Genomic DNA, 16,361 nt, shown 5'->3' with positions numbered 1-16,361 from the left:
AAGATGGGACTATACCTGTAAATGGAGCAGTCAGATCTGAAGCCCCAAACAGTGAGCCTGAAAAGAGTCTGGTGTCATATAGTGGAGACCTACGAAACAAGTCATCTTTGCTCAAGTACATGCAAAGGCTCACAATCAGGCTGGTATGGAGTTTCAGACTCCGGTGTCAGGATCTGGCCAAACTGAGGGAAAGGAGAGTATAGTCCATGCTTGGAAGCGAGGTTTAGAATACACACTAACAACCAAAGAAATCCAGAAAAAATTGATAGCCACTTTGGAAAAAAGAGAAGTATAAGAGTTAATGATGTAGATTTCCTCCTAATTGATCAAGATCCAACATCTCAGCAAATTGAGAATGACAAGAGGGAGGAGAATGTGCATGAGATCGCTAACACTAATGAATTCCGTTCGAAGAAGAAAGAGAGATTCGCCAGGAAAATGAGGGATCTCAGAATAAAGATGTAATATGTGTTCTATCATCAGTTGACAGCTCCAGAGATGAATAAGAGGACAGCTCAGTAGCACCAGAGTCTTCGTCACCATTGATCACTATGCAAGTGAGGGATAATAATACCTTGGCAGCCCTCAATTTTGTGCTGAATTCAATGGTCTCTGTTTTTGAACTCTTAAGGACTGAGGTCCAGGGGACAGCTGGGATCCTGCTTGAATTGACAAGGGAGGTGGCAAACTTGGACTTAAATTTAGTAGGGTGCAACAACATCATCAACTCTTCTTTGGCACCGTTGGTGAAAGACATGAGGTTGGAATTGATAAAACAGGGAATGGACATTTCAGCAATCCAACGTTCATTTTACAACAAATAAAGAGGAGGAAGGCAAGGCTATAGCTCCTTGTCAAAGATCTTTTGACAAAAATCAAACCAATCGTTAATGGGACCCAAGAGGGAAAAACAGAAGATCGAGAGGAGAGAAATTCCTCTATCCTTAATGATTCTCCTCTGTCTGAATCGGTCCTAGAAGAATTTCTGAGATTGGCCAACGCAGTTAATGCATCTCTAGAGACTGTGTATCAAGAGTCAAACCAGGAGGAAGATATCCCTCAAACAATTCCAGAATTGATAAACCAGCCCAGTACAGAGACAGGGCAACGCTTATCCAAAAATAAAAAGAGACAAAGGAAAAGAGAGACCAGAAGGAAGAGGAAAAGCAAAGGGGCGGTGCCGGCACAGGAGAGTGGGAAGAAAACCAAAAATCAAGGAAGGGAAAAAATAATCAATACGAAAACAATCTCCTTCCTGAAATCATTGCCCAAAATAAAGGCAGCCCATTCAATTGATGGGAGCGAGGCTGTCAAGTCTGTTTCGGCTCCTAACAGGGTCAGAGTAACAGAAAGTTATAAGGAAGGGCACCCCATTCTGAAAAACAAGAAAGAAGATGAGGTGGAAGATATCATCCAGGAGGAAATCAGGGTGATCAATGTTAGTGTGGGGTTGCAAACGGATTGGAAGGAAGTGGAGAAGGAGGAATTGAAAGGTTATCTATGTATAGGAAGGAAGGGCAGTGACATATCACTGGGCCCCAATTTTTGTTGGGGCAGTAGCAACAAGAAAATTCCAGTGGCTCACATCTTCTTATTAAACAAACAGCATGCAGTATTGAAAGTGATTAGTGAAAATAGCAAAGTACAGCCAGCAGCTGACCCCAACGGGAGGATAGCTCCCATTTTTCTGTTGGGGCAACCTAAAATCTATGAAAAGCGTAATGCTTGAAGAAGTGAAAATAGGGCCAGGCAAAAAATGTTCCTTGAATACCGATCATAATGGAATGGGGAAAGCCCGAGAAGTGATTGAGAGAAGTGACTTCACAGTGGAGGCCTCAGAAGAGGATTTGCACCAATCTAACCAGGGAGCAGACATCGAGGCAGAAACATCAATTTTTGCAATCCCAAAGCTTTGACTATCTCTGGTATTGAACAAAAAAGCAAACAGGTCACTCTGCAGAAGTGTTAGTCTGACACTTCTGAAAAAAGTGCAGAGCCTTTATATGATCAAGTCTGATGATATCGAATACGTTCGCTTTCCTGACATCCAAAATGCATACTTGGCAGAGGTTGGACTGACCTCAAGAGAATGTAAAGAAGCAATAAAGGGTGCGTCAAAAGAGTTAGAAGGTCTGGGAATTCAAGAGTTAAATACCTGTCCGGTGGAATCTGTTAAGCCAAAGCAGAACAAGTCCAAATGGAACTCAAGAGCCACAGGAGACCTACAAGAATGTCACTCCACAGCCGTGAGGGTCGAGGCTAATAGCCTCAATAGAGACAATCTGCCTATTTCACTACTACCAGAAATTATGTCTCAGGTTCTCCTCAAACTGGGAGTAGGAACCCAGCACGTTTAGACAAAAGGAGTTTAGAGTAATCTGTTGGAACACGCGGGGTCCCAATACATTCACATCACAAAAAATGAATGAGCTCCTATTTCATCTGGGGGACATTGTAATGTTACAGGAAACATGGTTAGTTAATCCCATTGAAATTAAAGGATTTAGAGTCATCTCTCAGGCCGCCACCCAAAAAGTGAAAGGGAGACCATCGGGTGGGTTCCTCGTAGCTATTAGAAACTCCACATTGAGAGAACCTGTCTCAATTTTAAAAAATGATGGCGGGATCCAAATTTGTGAGGTATCTTTGAAATGTCAGATTATTATGTCTGATATGGTATTTGTGAATGTTTATTGGAATCCCACACGTTCTTGTCAAGATGCTTTTTTGAGGGATTTGGCGGTTTCACTGGAGAAAATTAAGCTCCTCTATCGGGGTGATCAAATCATACTGAGGGGGTGACCTACACTTGCATTGCCTGCGCCCGACAAAGGAGGACGGGGCTATACAAGGGAAGAAATCCTCAGAGAGAGGTAGATCTTGGGTTGAGTCCCTAGAAGGATGGGGTCTGAAAATGGTTAACGGGTCTCTCCCGAAGGACATTCCAGCCAATCCGACAAGATCACAGGGCACAATTTGCTCAATTATTGAACATTTTTTTCTTGTCCTTTGACCTCTTTGCCCAGAATGTTTCATTGATCATAGATAAAAGGGGGGAGTGGTCACTCTAGATTGGCCCTGACATTTTTAGATACAGTCTTTGAAGAGCAATGCAGGCAAAGACAGTTGGTCGAAAGCGGGAAAGGGAGAATACATCTCCAAAAATATAAGCGGGACGGGGTGACTCTGAACAAATGCCTCAGCAAAACTCTGGATTATATTTTAAGGCTCAACTGCACTGTGGTCAGTTTCACCAAATTTATTTGGTCTACCTGTCCACCGAGTGTGGGAGGTGGGGGAAAAATGCAAGTGCATCGCCATGCTTTTGACAAAGCTTCTATGCTGAAGAAAAAACGTCTGAAGCAAGAGCTAAGGGCGCTAACAAAGCTGAACTTTGGAAAGGCTGAACAGAGTAAAAAATCTAAAGCACTACGCCAGTCGTATAAACAATGGTCGGTGGGAAGGAAGGCCACGCGTCTTCAGCATGACAGGGAATGCATGCTGAAGTTGGTGGCAAAAAGAGATTCTGGTAATTTCTGGAAGGTGATAAATTCATTGGAGGGTAGCTCCAAAAGCACACTTTGAAACCTGGTCCCTGAAAAGGTCTGGGTGGAATATCTCTCTCTCACCTTCGGCTCATGTAGAACATCGATTCCCTCAACATCGGAGGGTGTGAAATGGGAGCGCCTGCTAGATATACAGACTCTGGAAGAAATAATTAGGAAGAGCTCATCGTCCAAAGCAGCTGGTCCAAATGGGCTTACATACCTAGTGTTAAAATAGAATCCAACAATATGGGCCAAACTGCTGGTCTGGTTATTTGGGGAAATCCTGCATAAGAAAGTACTGCCTCCCACATGGAAGTCGGCTATAATAATCCCACTATTCAAGAGGGGGGGAAATCGGACGTTACCAATCAATTATCGTCCGATCGCCCTTCTGGATATTGATGGAAAGCTCTTCATGAAAATCCTTTTGAGTGAGGTGGAGAAATAGGTAAAGGAACATAAGATCCTGTCCAAGTACCAAACCAGTTTTTGAAAGGGCCTCTCAACAGCCTTAAATGGGGTTGCTCTCAATGTCATGTCAGAGAAGACAGGTAAGCCTGGAGGAAATCTGTTGTATGGGGCCTGGGTGGATTTCTCCAGAGCTTTCGATCAGGTGGACAGGAGCAGACTGTGGGCAAAGTTAAGAGCTTGGGGTATTCCTGAGGGATTGCTTGCCATGTTGATCGAGTTCCACAAAGATAATACTATAAGAAATAGACTCGACTAGGAAGGAAACTTGTCTGAGTCAATCAGAGTGGAAAAGGGGGTTCGTCAGGGCTGTTTGGGTGCCCCGTTGTTTTTTATTTGGCAGATGCAGGAGAATTCCTGAAACCCTTCACGCTGGCCAGTCCAGTGATCGGAAGATCAAGGGTTCACTGGCTGGCATACGCTGATGATGTGGTTCTCTTAGACTGCACTCCTGTAGGATTGCAGAGATTACTCAATAGAATGGACAGTTACGCTAGCGAGAACGGTTTAGCCCTCAATCCAAAAAAATCAAAGATTCTGGTGTTCAGACAAAGTCTTAAAAAAGTTCCTTACTGTCATTGGGAGATAGGAGGTCAACAAATTGAGAGAGTAGAAGAGCTGTTATACTTAGACTTCAAAATATATGCCTCCCCTGCTATTTGTAAGGTGGAGAAGGATCTGCAAAATAAAATGTTACAACTATTAGCTCAGACGAAAAAAATCTTAGTAAAATATTGCAAATTCTCAATACTCCCATTGATTAAGTTTTACAAGTCAAAATCATCCCGGTTATACTTTACGGGCTGGAAACCAAACCCCTCCTATAGCATACAGATTGGCAGAAATGGGAGGGATTGGTCTGGAAGAAAGTCCTCAATCTCCCCATGAGTGTTTCAACGGGACTTCTCAGATTTGAATTAGGGTTAGGCTCCTTAAAAACCATTGCAGGATGGAAACTAATGTCTCTTTTTAGGCTTATCTTGGTCGCACAGGAGAACTCTTTAAATGGGGACATTAAAGAGCATTTTGAGAGGAGTGGTTATGAGAGACTAAGGAAATTGGAAGAGTGGGCCCACTGTGAATTATCTAAGGCAAATACAGATTTGGATTCTTTGATTCACAACTCCTGTAAGGCCATAAAAAATCTGGCGGAAATGGACTGGATTACAACAATTGACACTATGCATGCCAGAGCAAGATCTAATCAATTTATGGCAGAAGACAAGAATTTAGGCTTTGCTCCAAGCTATCTAGTAAAATTTCCAGATTGGAAAATAAGGAACAATTTCCTCAGAATCCGGCTCAATGTCGCAAGAACTGGTGAGGTTTTGGCACAAAGAGGACAAGGTGATTTAGCATTGAAGTTATGTAATCGGTGCTCTAATCCGAAAGTCCAAACCTTGAAACATCTTTTAATGGACTGTCAAGGAAACGGACAAGCCGGACCTCGACTGTTGACTAGATTTGGTCTCAATAGTGCTAACTTCATACCAGAAATGTTCTGGGACCGTCTAATCGCTGGTGTTCACAATCCTCACACAATTGCAGTAGTGCAGGTGCTTGCTAGCTGCAATATCGTCGACTAATCAATCTTCAAATGTGCATAAATGTCACGCAGGTCTCTCCTCTTTCCTCCCTGTTCTTCATAATTTTGAAACTAATGTTTAGGATCCTCGTGTGAAAATGCAGAGCAATGTTATAGTTAGTTATAACAGTCTTTAGGATCTGGACATTTTAGAGAATTTATTTAGATTTTTACTGTTTTCTTTTTAAATATTGTTTCTGATGCAAATATTCTTTTTTGTGGTAATTCGAAGAACTTTCGTAACATGTGTTTGTTAAAGGATAGTTTAGTTGTGATTTTCTTTTGTAAAAAGGTTGTTTCAACCAAACACAAAATAAAAAAATAAAAAAATAAAAATATAAAAATAAAAAAAAGATGTTTTCTTCTTCCTTACTCTAAGAGGAATGTCTCACATTCAGGGCTTTTCCGTGTAACTCCCCTTGTACCATGTACCTTGTAATTATTCCTTAAAATAGTATCCTTGATCCTAGGCCAACCTCGACTCATTGCTGTTTTGCACACAAACTGTTTTTTCCAACGTCTCCACATTCTGCAGCCTAGGTCTCTCTCTGAGGTAGCTTGGTTGAATTCAACATGAACCAGCATCCATTTGCTTATCATGGCAGTCCTTGCCACATTATATATTCCTCTATAGCAAGCTTCTTTATGTCTTGTCTATCTTGCATTACTGCTTATTTACAGTTGTTGACCAGTAAATTACTTCATTCCTCTTAATATCCATGATTACTTTAGCTTTAGGTACATATTTCTCTTGGTGCTTCAGTTACATTGTCACTCTTAATTATTTTCAGATTGTTTTTAGCATAGGTTTATATATCTTTTTATAACATCACTCTGCCCACATCAGATTTTACTTAACGCTCCGTGATGTCCATAGGTGTATACTGGCATCCTTCCATGCAGCATCCTTCCACACTTTCAGTGCGAGGGTACATTCTATATGGCTGTCTGAGTGCATAACGTCTCTCATACACTTCATGCAGTTGTGTGATTACACAAGGGTCCCAGCCATAGCCTTTGTCTGATGTTCCAATGTCGGTGGTGAGGGGGCGGGAACTAGTGAGAAGGCATTCCCCTGCTCCTCTACAAAGAGAGCCCCTTCCATTATGAGGAATTCATTCATGTTGCGAATACCAAATTGATGACTGGGGGTGCAGCAAATTGAGCACGGTTTCATTAATCTCAATATAAGTGCCTTTTACAATGAATCAGAACATAGTGGTTAGGGATCTCTTGCAAAGTGCACTTTTGACTTCTAAACAGGTAGAAGGCAGGTAAATGAGTAATCCATATAATCTCCTGATGTTTGAGAACGTGACCAAAAGAGTTTTTTGTTTATTCTGGTAAGTAGTAAAACATGTGCTGCTAAATGCCTAAAGTAATTTAGGAGTTTCAATTTGTGCGATAAAGTGGGAGCCTTGTAAATTGGAAAAAAGTTGCAAGGGAACAGATGTTAAAAATCTTTAGAGGGAATTAGTCATGTGTCCGGTTAAATATTTTTCCAGGTCATCACAGGCTGTATGTAGCCGCCCAAATTAGAAGGTCTTTTAAAGGTGCCAGATGTCTGCGGCATGGAGAAGGCTATCTATAGTTCAAGGGAAATAATGGTCAAGCAGACCTTCCTTTATTTGCTAAAATCAGTCAGCAAGACCGTGTTCAATCATACTTAAAGTTAAAATGTTTTAGGCCAGTTACTGCTAGCAATTAAATATTTTCAATAGTAATGTTTAAAACCATGCAAAAAATGCATGTCCCAAGAAAAAGTGTGTTTTAAAATATGATCTGAAGATAATAATGAAGACAAGCCCGACCAATGAAAATGGAAGAATTGGGGAAAGATAAGCTTACTTTGAAGAGGTTTTGTCAAATCATATTTGGTGTATGGAGAGTAGTAACATTTATCTGGGAGTGTTGTTTTGTTGCAAAAATTATATAAACTACCAACTGATGTTGTATTGTTGAGACTTGGGTTAGGTTGGTCCTGCAACACCATCTAACCACTCCCCAGAGCTTTTGTACAATAAACTTTATGTTCAACCATGTACTCGCTTCTTGAGTGCTTGGTCTGTTTTTGGTTAAGGCGATTAACGGTCCACCCACACACTCTTAGAGGGCAATGTATGTCTGGAGTGAGTAGAGAGATCTGTGGGGTGTAATCAAAGTCCCCAAACCAATGGAACCTAAAAGCCATGTGAGAAAGGCCTACCTGACATTACCAAAGGAAAAGCTGCAGTTTAATTCGCATAGGCAGAATAAATTCAAAAGTCACTTTCACATGAAGTACAGGATTTTCAAACACTGACACCGAAACGGCTTTGCATGTGTGTTTGCAATTTAAAGCCAGACATGAGGAAAATATTCCTCTGCCAACATAAAGATGTCAGGGAAAGACATGGTGTGTGTGCTGACAAAAAGTAATATATATTAGGCTTCACATGCAAAATACCAAAAGACATTTGAAAAAAAGCCTGCTTTGATGCCATGAAAAGTTCCTGTAGGCCCGAGGCAGACTATGTGGGTGTCTTCTTGCAGTGGAAATTCAGAGAAATCTAAAACAAAAATGTAATCCAAGTGCCGATTGGAAAAGCACAGTACAGTACTGGCTGAGAAATAAACGCAGAATTTTCACTGAAACTGCCACCCATCTAAAGGTGGTGCACTGTGATGATTCAGGCTCACTTTGCAACAGAAAAAGAACAGCCGATAATTAAAAGTGTATTTTAATGTCTGAAAGAAACAGCTTGTACTTTCAGTGCAAAAGCAATGTGAACCCTGAAAACACACTGTATGTCAAGGAATCAAGGTTGATGTTTGAAAATGCAGTATGCAAGTTCCTTTCAGCCAAGGACAAATGTTGGGCCTCTGGGCAAAATTCACAAATGGTTCTCCCCACTGCAAGCCTGGCTTGCATCGCAACTGTTTACAACTGCAATAAGATGTGGCCCGCAGGGTGTCGAAAACCAACTTTGCCTAGACCTGCTGTCTCTGAAGGCAGTTCTGGGCAGGCAAATGTTTTAGTTAGTGCTTGACAGGAATGTGGGGAGGTGGAACTCTGTGTTGCCAAGGCCCCAGGTTTTACAACAGGCAGCCAGCAACTTCAAACAACCAACTTCAAACAACAAAGAGACTCATAGAAACTGTGGTCACAGGCTGGCCGAGAGAGACAAATGGCCTGCAGGAAGGGAAGCTCATATTTGCACATATGAAGATTCCCTTTGGTTAAATGTACTGTCACAATTGTTGCATTTTCCCAGAAACCACATGTTGCACTGATTACATGTATGTTTTATTTTTTAGATAGTTTCCTGTTGATTTTGTTGATATAGAATTCCTTCATCTGCGACTTAGGGGATTGTAATGGTGAGCTAAACGGAGTTCCTGGCTGCTCGGAAAATGTCCCGGATTTTAGAGTTAGCGGACTGTTGGAGGGTAAATTTAGGAATTTGGGTAATAAATGACATGTACCCAACTATTATTTGTTTTGCAAAAACAGCAGAAAATTGCCAAACGGGTGTGCAAAAAGGTGCGCACCTGGCTGTTTTTTAAAAAATTCTCCATGATTAGCTGAATTGGAAAATATATATATTATGTCAGTTACTGGTAAATCACAAAGTTGTTGACACATATCTAGATTTCTGCCAAAATTGGACATGAAAATTAAAGGGGATTGCAAATGGGAATTGGCATATGTCTGCTCCAGACTCCTAAACCAATCCATAGTGAGGGGCTGGATTTGGGAGGAGAGAGAAGGGTAACTGGCCAATCCTCATTGCGACAACTCTTGCAGGGTACTCCCCAAGATTGTAAACTTGATGGTGTCATCACTGCTATATAAAGTGGATGCACTACGAGAAAAGAAAGCGCTGCTGAAATGTACCATCTGACAGCCGTCAGGAACCACTAAAAGGAGAATTTGCTGTAATTGCCTCTGGGTGGATCTGTCTATTGCTGTTGTTTCTTGCTGGGGAGGACTAAAAGCTGACTGGATTCTATGGTGAAGAGCTGGGGACCATACTTGAGAGTGGAGTGACCAGACCCCTGCGCTATCCTCCAAGTGGGTCCTGAAATGCAGCTGGCTTTCCTGAACTTTAAACAGAGGCTTTCTATGTAATTAGGACTGAGCCCTGGGAGGCCAAAAGGTGGGTGAATCTGCTGGCCTTAAATCTTTTCCCTTTATAGTGGGTGGGGGGAGGGGGCAAAACCGTATAAATCCTTAGCCTATTTAACTAAAAATATAAATTTAATTCCCCTTGGCATAACACCAGAGGGTGATTTTTGTTAAAATTCAAAATTAACAAAGTTCATTCCCAGTGTGCGGCAAAAACTATAGACTGTGATTTAATTGGGTAATCCTATGTGTCCAGCTTCCCCAACACAGGCCTTTAAGTAGAGGGGGGGTCTGTAATCCAAAATTCTTCAATCACCCCAATTCTTTTTTCTCCTGCTTCCCCACCACACGCCTTTAAGTGGAGGGGGGGTCTGAAATCCAAAATTCCCAAATCATTCAAATTTTTCTGGACTCCCCCAACACAGAAAAAGTAGGGGGCGGGGTTTGAAAATAAACTGCTAAATCACCCTTAAAGCAAAAGTGTGGGTAAAATAATAATTGCCATATGCATATTTCACAAATTTGTAAAACTAAACTGCTACCCTTTTAGGTGTGCAGGAAAATAGAGATTGCACAGCACTACATTTGTAATTGATTTTGTTCACTGACCAACGTTGATTATTTCTTGAACTGAAATCGAGATAAAGTACTGTGATTTGTGATTTTCCCAATTAATGTGTGTGATTTATTTGTGTAACAAGAAATTAATTGTGAGCCAGAAAGAATGTGGCGTGTATAGTTTAGTACGATTTCTATTACTTCTAATTTAAATAAATACAAATATATTTCCTGTACAGCGGCCTGGGTCTTGGCTCATTGGTAGTTTAGGGGTAGGGGTCCAAGCGGCATGATATGAGGCTGAGATAGGGCTTAATAAAAGAACTGCCATTACCTGTTTATTGTGTGACATTTAGCTTGGGGAGGGATGGAACTCCATGTGTCTAGGGTGGCCTCTCAATAAACTGGTACAGATCATAACTTCTTACCGTCGCTTGCTAGGAATGAAGCCGATTTCCTCACTCTCCCCATCGGGGTGCACCCGCCTCGCTTGCCACCACTCCTCATCAGATGCATCAATTACATGGAGAATGTCCCCAAAGAGGAAGCTCAGCGCCTGGCTCAGGAACCCACAGTCCTTCGTCTTATCATAGTCGAAGAGCGCCCTGCAGACAAATAAGGACAAGCAAATGTCAATGCGAGACAGGAAGGCCACCTCACACGCAGCCATACCAAGGGTGATGGGAAGTAAAAAGTGTCAGGGAACTGGTTCTGTGGAGGGACAAGATAGCACATGCAGTCACACCAAGGGGGTTTGGAACAATTCAAACGTTAGGACACAGGCAGGCCAGAAGCATCTAGCATTGTAGCTGGTGCTGATTCACAAGTTATGCAATACAAGAAGGTGATTTAATGATAGCCCCAGGTACTCAAACCTAATACCATGATAAGCAGATATCAGACGACCAAGCACTGCGGTCTGACTATATAGTGAGGGTACAAAGCTACGATTGGGGGCTGCTCACTGAGTGATTATGCAGCATCTTTGGAGATTGAGTGTCTGCCCTCAGGTCATGCATAAAGTCACTAATGCCTACATAATGAATCTATATAGACCTAACCAGAGTATGGCTTAAGGGAAGAGTCTATAAAGCTTTTATATTCCGGGTTTGGAATTTACAAAAAAAAAACATGAGGGTGCACGGGTTGGAGGAATCTGCCTGGGTGGTTCAAGGGAAAGGGAGCACATTTAGCTGCTGTCATCAGGAAGAGGCTGAGAGGGGCAGCTGCTGTAGGCACCAGGCTGTATCTGCCGGGTGGAAACTGGGTAAAGATCGGCATAGCAGAGGGGGTGGAGAGGCCCTAGGTCGACCCGGGGTGGAGGTAAGGAGTGGCTTGGGGTAGTGCTTGTTATGATTGAAGTTCCTGGCTGCGTATTCCAGGAGCAGCCCAGGTGTTAAGTAAACACCAGTGAAATATGTTTCTGTTTTATGTCAATGGGCCTCATTGCGAGTCTGCCGGTCCTGAAACATCTGACCTGCCGGGCGCATCGGCCCCGGTAGGCACAGTTGTCACGGAAGGACCTGCAGCATTAGTAGCAGTGCCAGTGCTTCCGAGTCCCCATTCCCGTGGAGTCATATAGCACTCCACAGGAATGGGGACTAACATTTTCCGCCGCCTGATATCCCGGGCCGCCGAGACTTGTAATATCCGGTGGCACCAGGATGTCAGGTGGCGGAAACAGTGTTAAAGTCCGGCGGCAACCCAGCGGCAGCACCGGTGGATTACCGCCGGACTTGGAATAAGGCCCAATGTCTCTTTTTTTACTTTATACATTTGCGCATATTTCAATGGTCTTGTTTCCGGAAACTTGTGTAAACTCCATAGCTACTACACACAAAGACACATGCTCATTTTTTCCCTGCAAATGTCTTTGCAGCACCGTCAAAGTCTTCCGTGCCTATTGTAAGGATTCTGACTGAACAAAACGTTGTAATATTGTGAAAGCAATAAACAGGATTCTGGTAATATACACAATATAGGACCTCCTTCCAGCTTGAGCTAGCAAATAAAGAGTGACACACAGGCCTGAAATTTTTTCACACACGATGTCGATTAGAATTGTAATGCCCGGTTGTGCTCATAATTATGAATGACCCAGTTGTAATGTCTTCCCTTTCCCTACACACTACAAGAAAATGGTTGAGGAGGGCTTTGCAGGTCCAGTGGTGGGCATAGACTGTGCCCTTGTATGTTAATCTACTGTGAAACACTGTTAGAAAAGATACAGCCCTCAAAACCTTAGGAGTCTGGGGATCTGGTGCACTCACTGGATGCAGTAGCCTCGCTTTGTCGTTACTGCGCAGGGACGTCGTCCTGGAGCCCAGGCTAAAGCCCACAAACGCTTAGAAGTCTGGTGACCTCGCGCACTCACCAGATGTAGAATCCTCACTTGGCGTTACTACGCAGGGACGTCGTCCCGGAACATAGGCTACACCCATCAAAACCTTAGGCGTCTGGGGATCTTGTGCACTCACCGGATGTAGAAGCCTCGCTTGGCGTTACTGCGCAGGGACGTCGTCCCGGAACATAGGGTACACCCATCAAAACCTTAGGCGTCTGGGGATCTTGTGCACTCACCGGATGTAGAAGCCTCGCTTGGCGTTACTGCGCAGGGACATCATTCAGCAGTCCAGGCTACAGCCCTCAAAACCTTAGGAGTCTGGGGATCTCGTGCACTCACCGGATGTAGAAGCCTCGCTTGGTGTTACTGCGCAGGTACATCGTCCCGGAGCCCAGGCTACAGCCCTCAAAACCTTAGGCGTCTGGGGATCTGGCGCACTCACCGGATGTAGAAGCCTCGCTTGGTGTTACCTCACAGGGACATCGTCCTGGAGCCCAGGCTACAGCCCTCAAAACCTTAGGAGTCTGGGGATCTGGCGCACTCACCGGATGTAGAAACCTCGCTTGGCGGTACTGCGCAGGGAGATCGTCCCGGAGCCCAGGCTACAGCCCTCAAAACTTTAGGAGTCTGGGGATCTGGCGCACTCACCGGATGTAGAAGCCTCACTTGGCGTTACTGCGCAGGAACGTCGTCCCGGAGCCCAGGCTACAGCCCTCAAAACCTTAGGAGTCTGGGGATCTGGCGCACTCACCGGATGTAGAAGCCTCGCTTGGCAGTACTGCGCAGGGACGTCGTCCCGGAGCCCAGGCTACAGCCCTCAAAACCTTAGGAGTCTGGGGATCTGGCGCACTCACCGGATGTAGAAGCCTCGCTTGGCGGTACTGCGCAGGGACGTCGTCCCGGAGCCCAGGCTGCTGTTCATCAACTGCTCCCGCAAGTCGTGGATCTTGGCCTCGAATCGGCTGTACTCTGGAAATGCAGTGAAGGTAGTGCAGAGGGTTAAGCGGTGCCATACCTACTCAGTCTACTTTCCACACACTCAATCCAAACACTGCTTACTCAAACATTCAGCACACACATATCAGCACACTCTGCTTGCACATATACAAAGCACACCTTGTTTACAGACCTAGACTAAATACTGTGCTCACACACCATAGACGCATACAGATACCCCTTATGCAGCCCACAATCGCCTGCTTGTGCACACATTCAGCACACTGGCCTCTCAAGATGTTTTATGGTTGGCATTTCAGCTCAGGACTGTTTCACTGGATTAAACCATTGATATTGAAATGAAGCCATGTGCAAGAATATTTAAACAATGGTGCACTAATGGCCAAGAATGGGGTGCAATGACAGAGGCGTGCATGTCACCCAATTCTGGGATTGCGGAGCTTTGTGGAATGATGTTTGGGTTCTTGGTGGCCTCATTGCAGGATGTGCTGCCTGTCACTAGTGAGGTCCACTGATAGAGCTGTGGCGTTTTCTCTGTGCAGAGCAGAGGTGCTGAAGATCAATCAGCATTTGTCCCAGTACTGAAACGCAGTAGTGTCCCAGGTCAGGATGGGTCCCAATGCGGAATCCGAGGGAATGATGTAGGGGAAGATGGGTCCTGGTACTGAACAGCAGAGGACGTTGCAGGGTAGGATGGGTTTATCTTTGAATGCTGTGGCACGTTGCAGGTCAGAGTGGATTCCAGTACTGAGTAGGAGGATGGGTCCCAGTAATGAAAAACAAGAAATGATGCAGCTCTGGATGGGAACCAGTGCGGAATATCAGGGATGTTGCAGGCCTGGATGGTGGGCTCCAGTAGTGAGAAGCAATAATGTGGCAGGTCAGGGAGGTAAGTCGGTGCTACATATAAGGAGTGCATCAGGTCTGGATGGGTCCCAGCACTGAATAGCAGGGATGCATCCGGTCAGGATGGGCCCCAGTACTGAACAGCAGGGGTGCAACAGGTCATGATGGACCCCAGCACTGAATAAGAGGGGTGCATCAGGTCAGGATGGGCCCCAGTACTGAATAGCAGGGACACACTCGGTCAGGATGGGCCCCAGTACTGAATAGCAAGGGGCATCCGGTTAGGATGGGCACCAGTACTGAATAGCAGGGATGCATCAGGCCATGATGGGCACCAGTACTGAATAGCAGGGACGCAATCGGTCAGGATGGGCCCCAGTACTGAATAGCAAGGGGCATCCGGTCAGGATGGGCACCAGTGCTGAATAGCAGGGGTGCATCAGGTCGGGATGGTCCACAGTACTGAATAGCAGGGGGCATCAGGTCAGGATGGGCCCCAGTACTGAATAGCAAGGGGAATCAGGCCATGATGGGCCCCAGTACTGAACAGCAGGGACGCAATCAGTCAGGATGGGCCCCAGTACTGAATAGCAAGGGGCATCCGGTCAGGATGGGCACCAGTACTGAATAGCAAGGGTCATCAGGTCAGAATGGGCCCCAGTGCTGAATAGCAGGGGTGCATCAGGTCGGGATGGTCCCCAGTATTGAATATCAAGGGTGCAACGGGTCAGTACGGGTTGCAGTACTGAAATGCAGGGGTCATCAGGTCAGATTGGGCCCCAGTGCTGAATAGCAGGGGTGCAACAGGTCAGTATGGGCCCGCAGCACTGAATAGCAGGGGGCATCAGGTCAGGATGGGCACCAGTACTGAATAGCAGGGGGCATCTGGTCAGGATGGCCACCAGTACTGAATAGCAGTGTGCATTAGGTCAGGATGGGCCCCAGTACCTAATAGCAGGGGGCATCAGGTCAGGATACTGAATAGCAGGGGCCATCATGTCAGGATGGGTCCCAGCACAGAATAGCAGGGACGCATCAGGTCGGGATGGGCACCAGGACTGAATAGCAGGGGGCATCTAGTCAGGATGGGCACCAGTACTGAATAGCAGGGGGCATCAGGTCAGGATGGGCCCCAGTGCTGAATAGCAGGGGTGCATCAGATCGGGATGGTCCTCAATACTGAATAACAGTGGTGCAACAGGTCAGTATGGGCCCCTGTGCTGAATAGCAGGGGTGCAACAGGTCAGTATGGGCCCCAGCACTGAATAGCAGGGACGCATAAGGTCGGGATGGGCACCAGTACTGAATAGCAGGGGGCATCTGGTCAGGATGGGCACCAGTACTGAATAGCAGGGGACATTGGGTCAGGATGGGTCCCAGTGCTGAATAGCAGGGGGCATCCAGTCAGGATGGGCACCAGTACTTAATAGCAGGGGGCATCAGGTCAGGATACTGAATAGCAGGGGTGCAACAGGTCAGGATTGGCTCCAGTACTGGATAGCAGGGGCCATCATGTCAGGATGGGTCCCAGCACTGAATAGCAGGGACGCATCAGGTCGGGATGGGCACCAGTACTGAAAAGCAGGGGGCATCCAGTCAGGATGGGCACCAGTACTGAATAGCAGGGGGCATCAGGTCAGGATGGGCCCCAGTGCTGAATAGCAGGGCTGCATCAGGTCGGGGTGGGCCCCAGTACTGAATAGCAGGGGTGCAACAGGTCAGGGTGGGCCCCAGGACTGGATAGCAGGGGGAATCAGGTCAGTATACTGAATAGCAGGGGTGCAACAGGTCAGGGTGGGCACCAGTACTGAATAGCAGGGGTGCAACAGGTCAGGGTGGGCCCCAGTACTGAATAGTAGGGGGAATCAGGTCAGCATACAGGGGTGGAACAGGTCAGGATGGGCCCCAGTACTGGATAGCAGGGGGAATCAGGTCAGCATACTGAAT

General features: G+C 45.5%; 1 protein-coding gene across 7 annotated transcripts in view; it reads right to left on the bottom strand.

Annotated features, from left to right (window-relative positions):
• DLG4 (discs large MAGUK scaffold protein 4) overlaps positions 1-16,361 on the bottom strand; it is a 1,400,174-nt gene that overhangs the window by 108,847 nt on the left and 1,274,966 nt on the right. For all 7 annotated transcript variants that reach the window (XM_069645917.1, XM_069645954.1, XM_069645945.1 and 4 more), the window contains 2 exons: positions 13,466-13,580; positions 10,696-10,872 (listed from right to left, as the gene is read on the bottom strand). In XM_069645917.1, coding sequence (XP_069502018.1) covers positions 10,696-10,872; positions 13,466-13,580 — 292 coding nt within the window. The remainder of the gene's footprint in view (positions 1-10,695; positions 10,873-13,465; positions 13,581-16,361) is intronic.

The sequence above is a fragment of the Ambystoma mexicanum genome, chromosome 1p, assembly GCF_040938575.1.
Source record: "Ambystoma mexicanum isolate Mex_15411 chromosome 1p, UKY_AmexF1_1, whole genome shotgun sequence".
NCBI classification, from domain to species: Eukaryota; Metazoa; Chordata; class Amphibia; order Caudata; family Ambystomatidae; genus Ambystoma; species Ambystoma mexicanum.
Note: the sequence above shows the minus strand (reverse complement) of the source record. Positions and strands in the feature narration are given on the sequence as shown.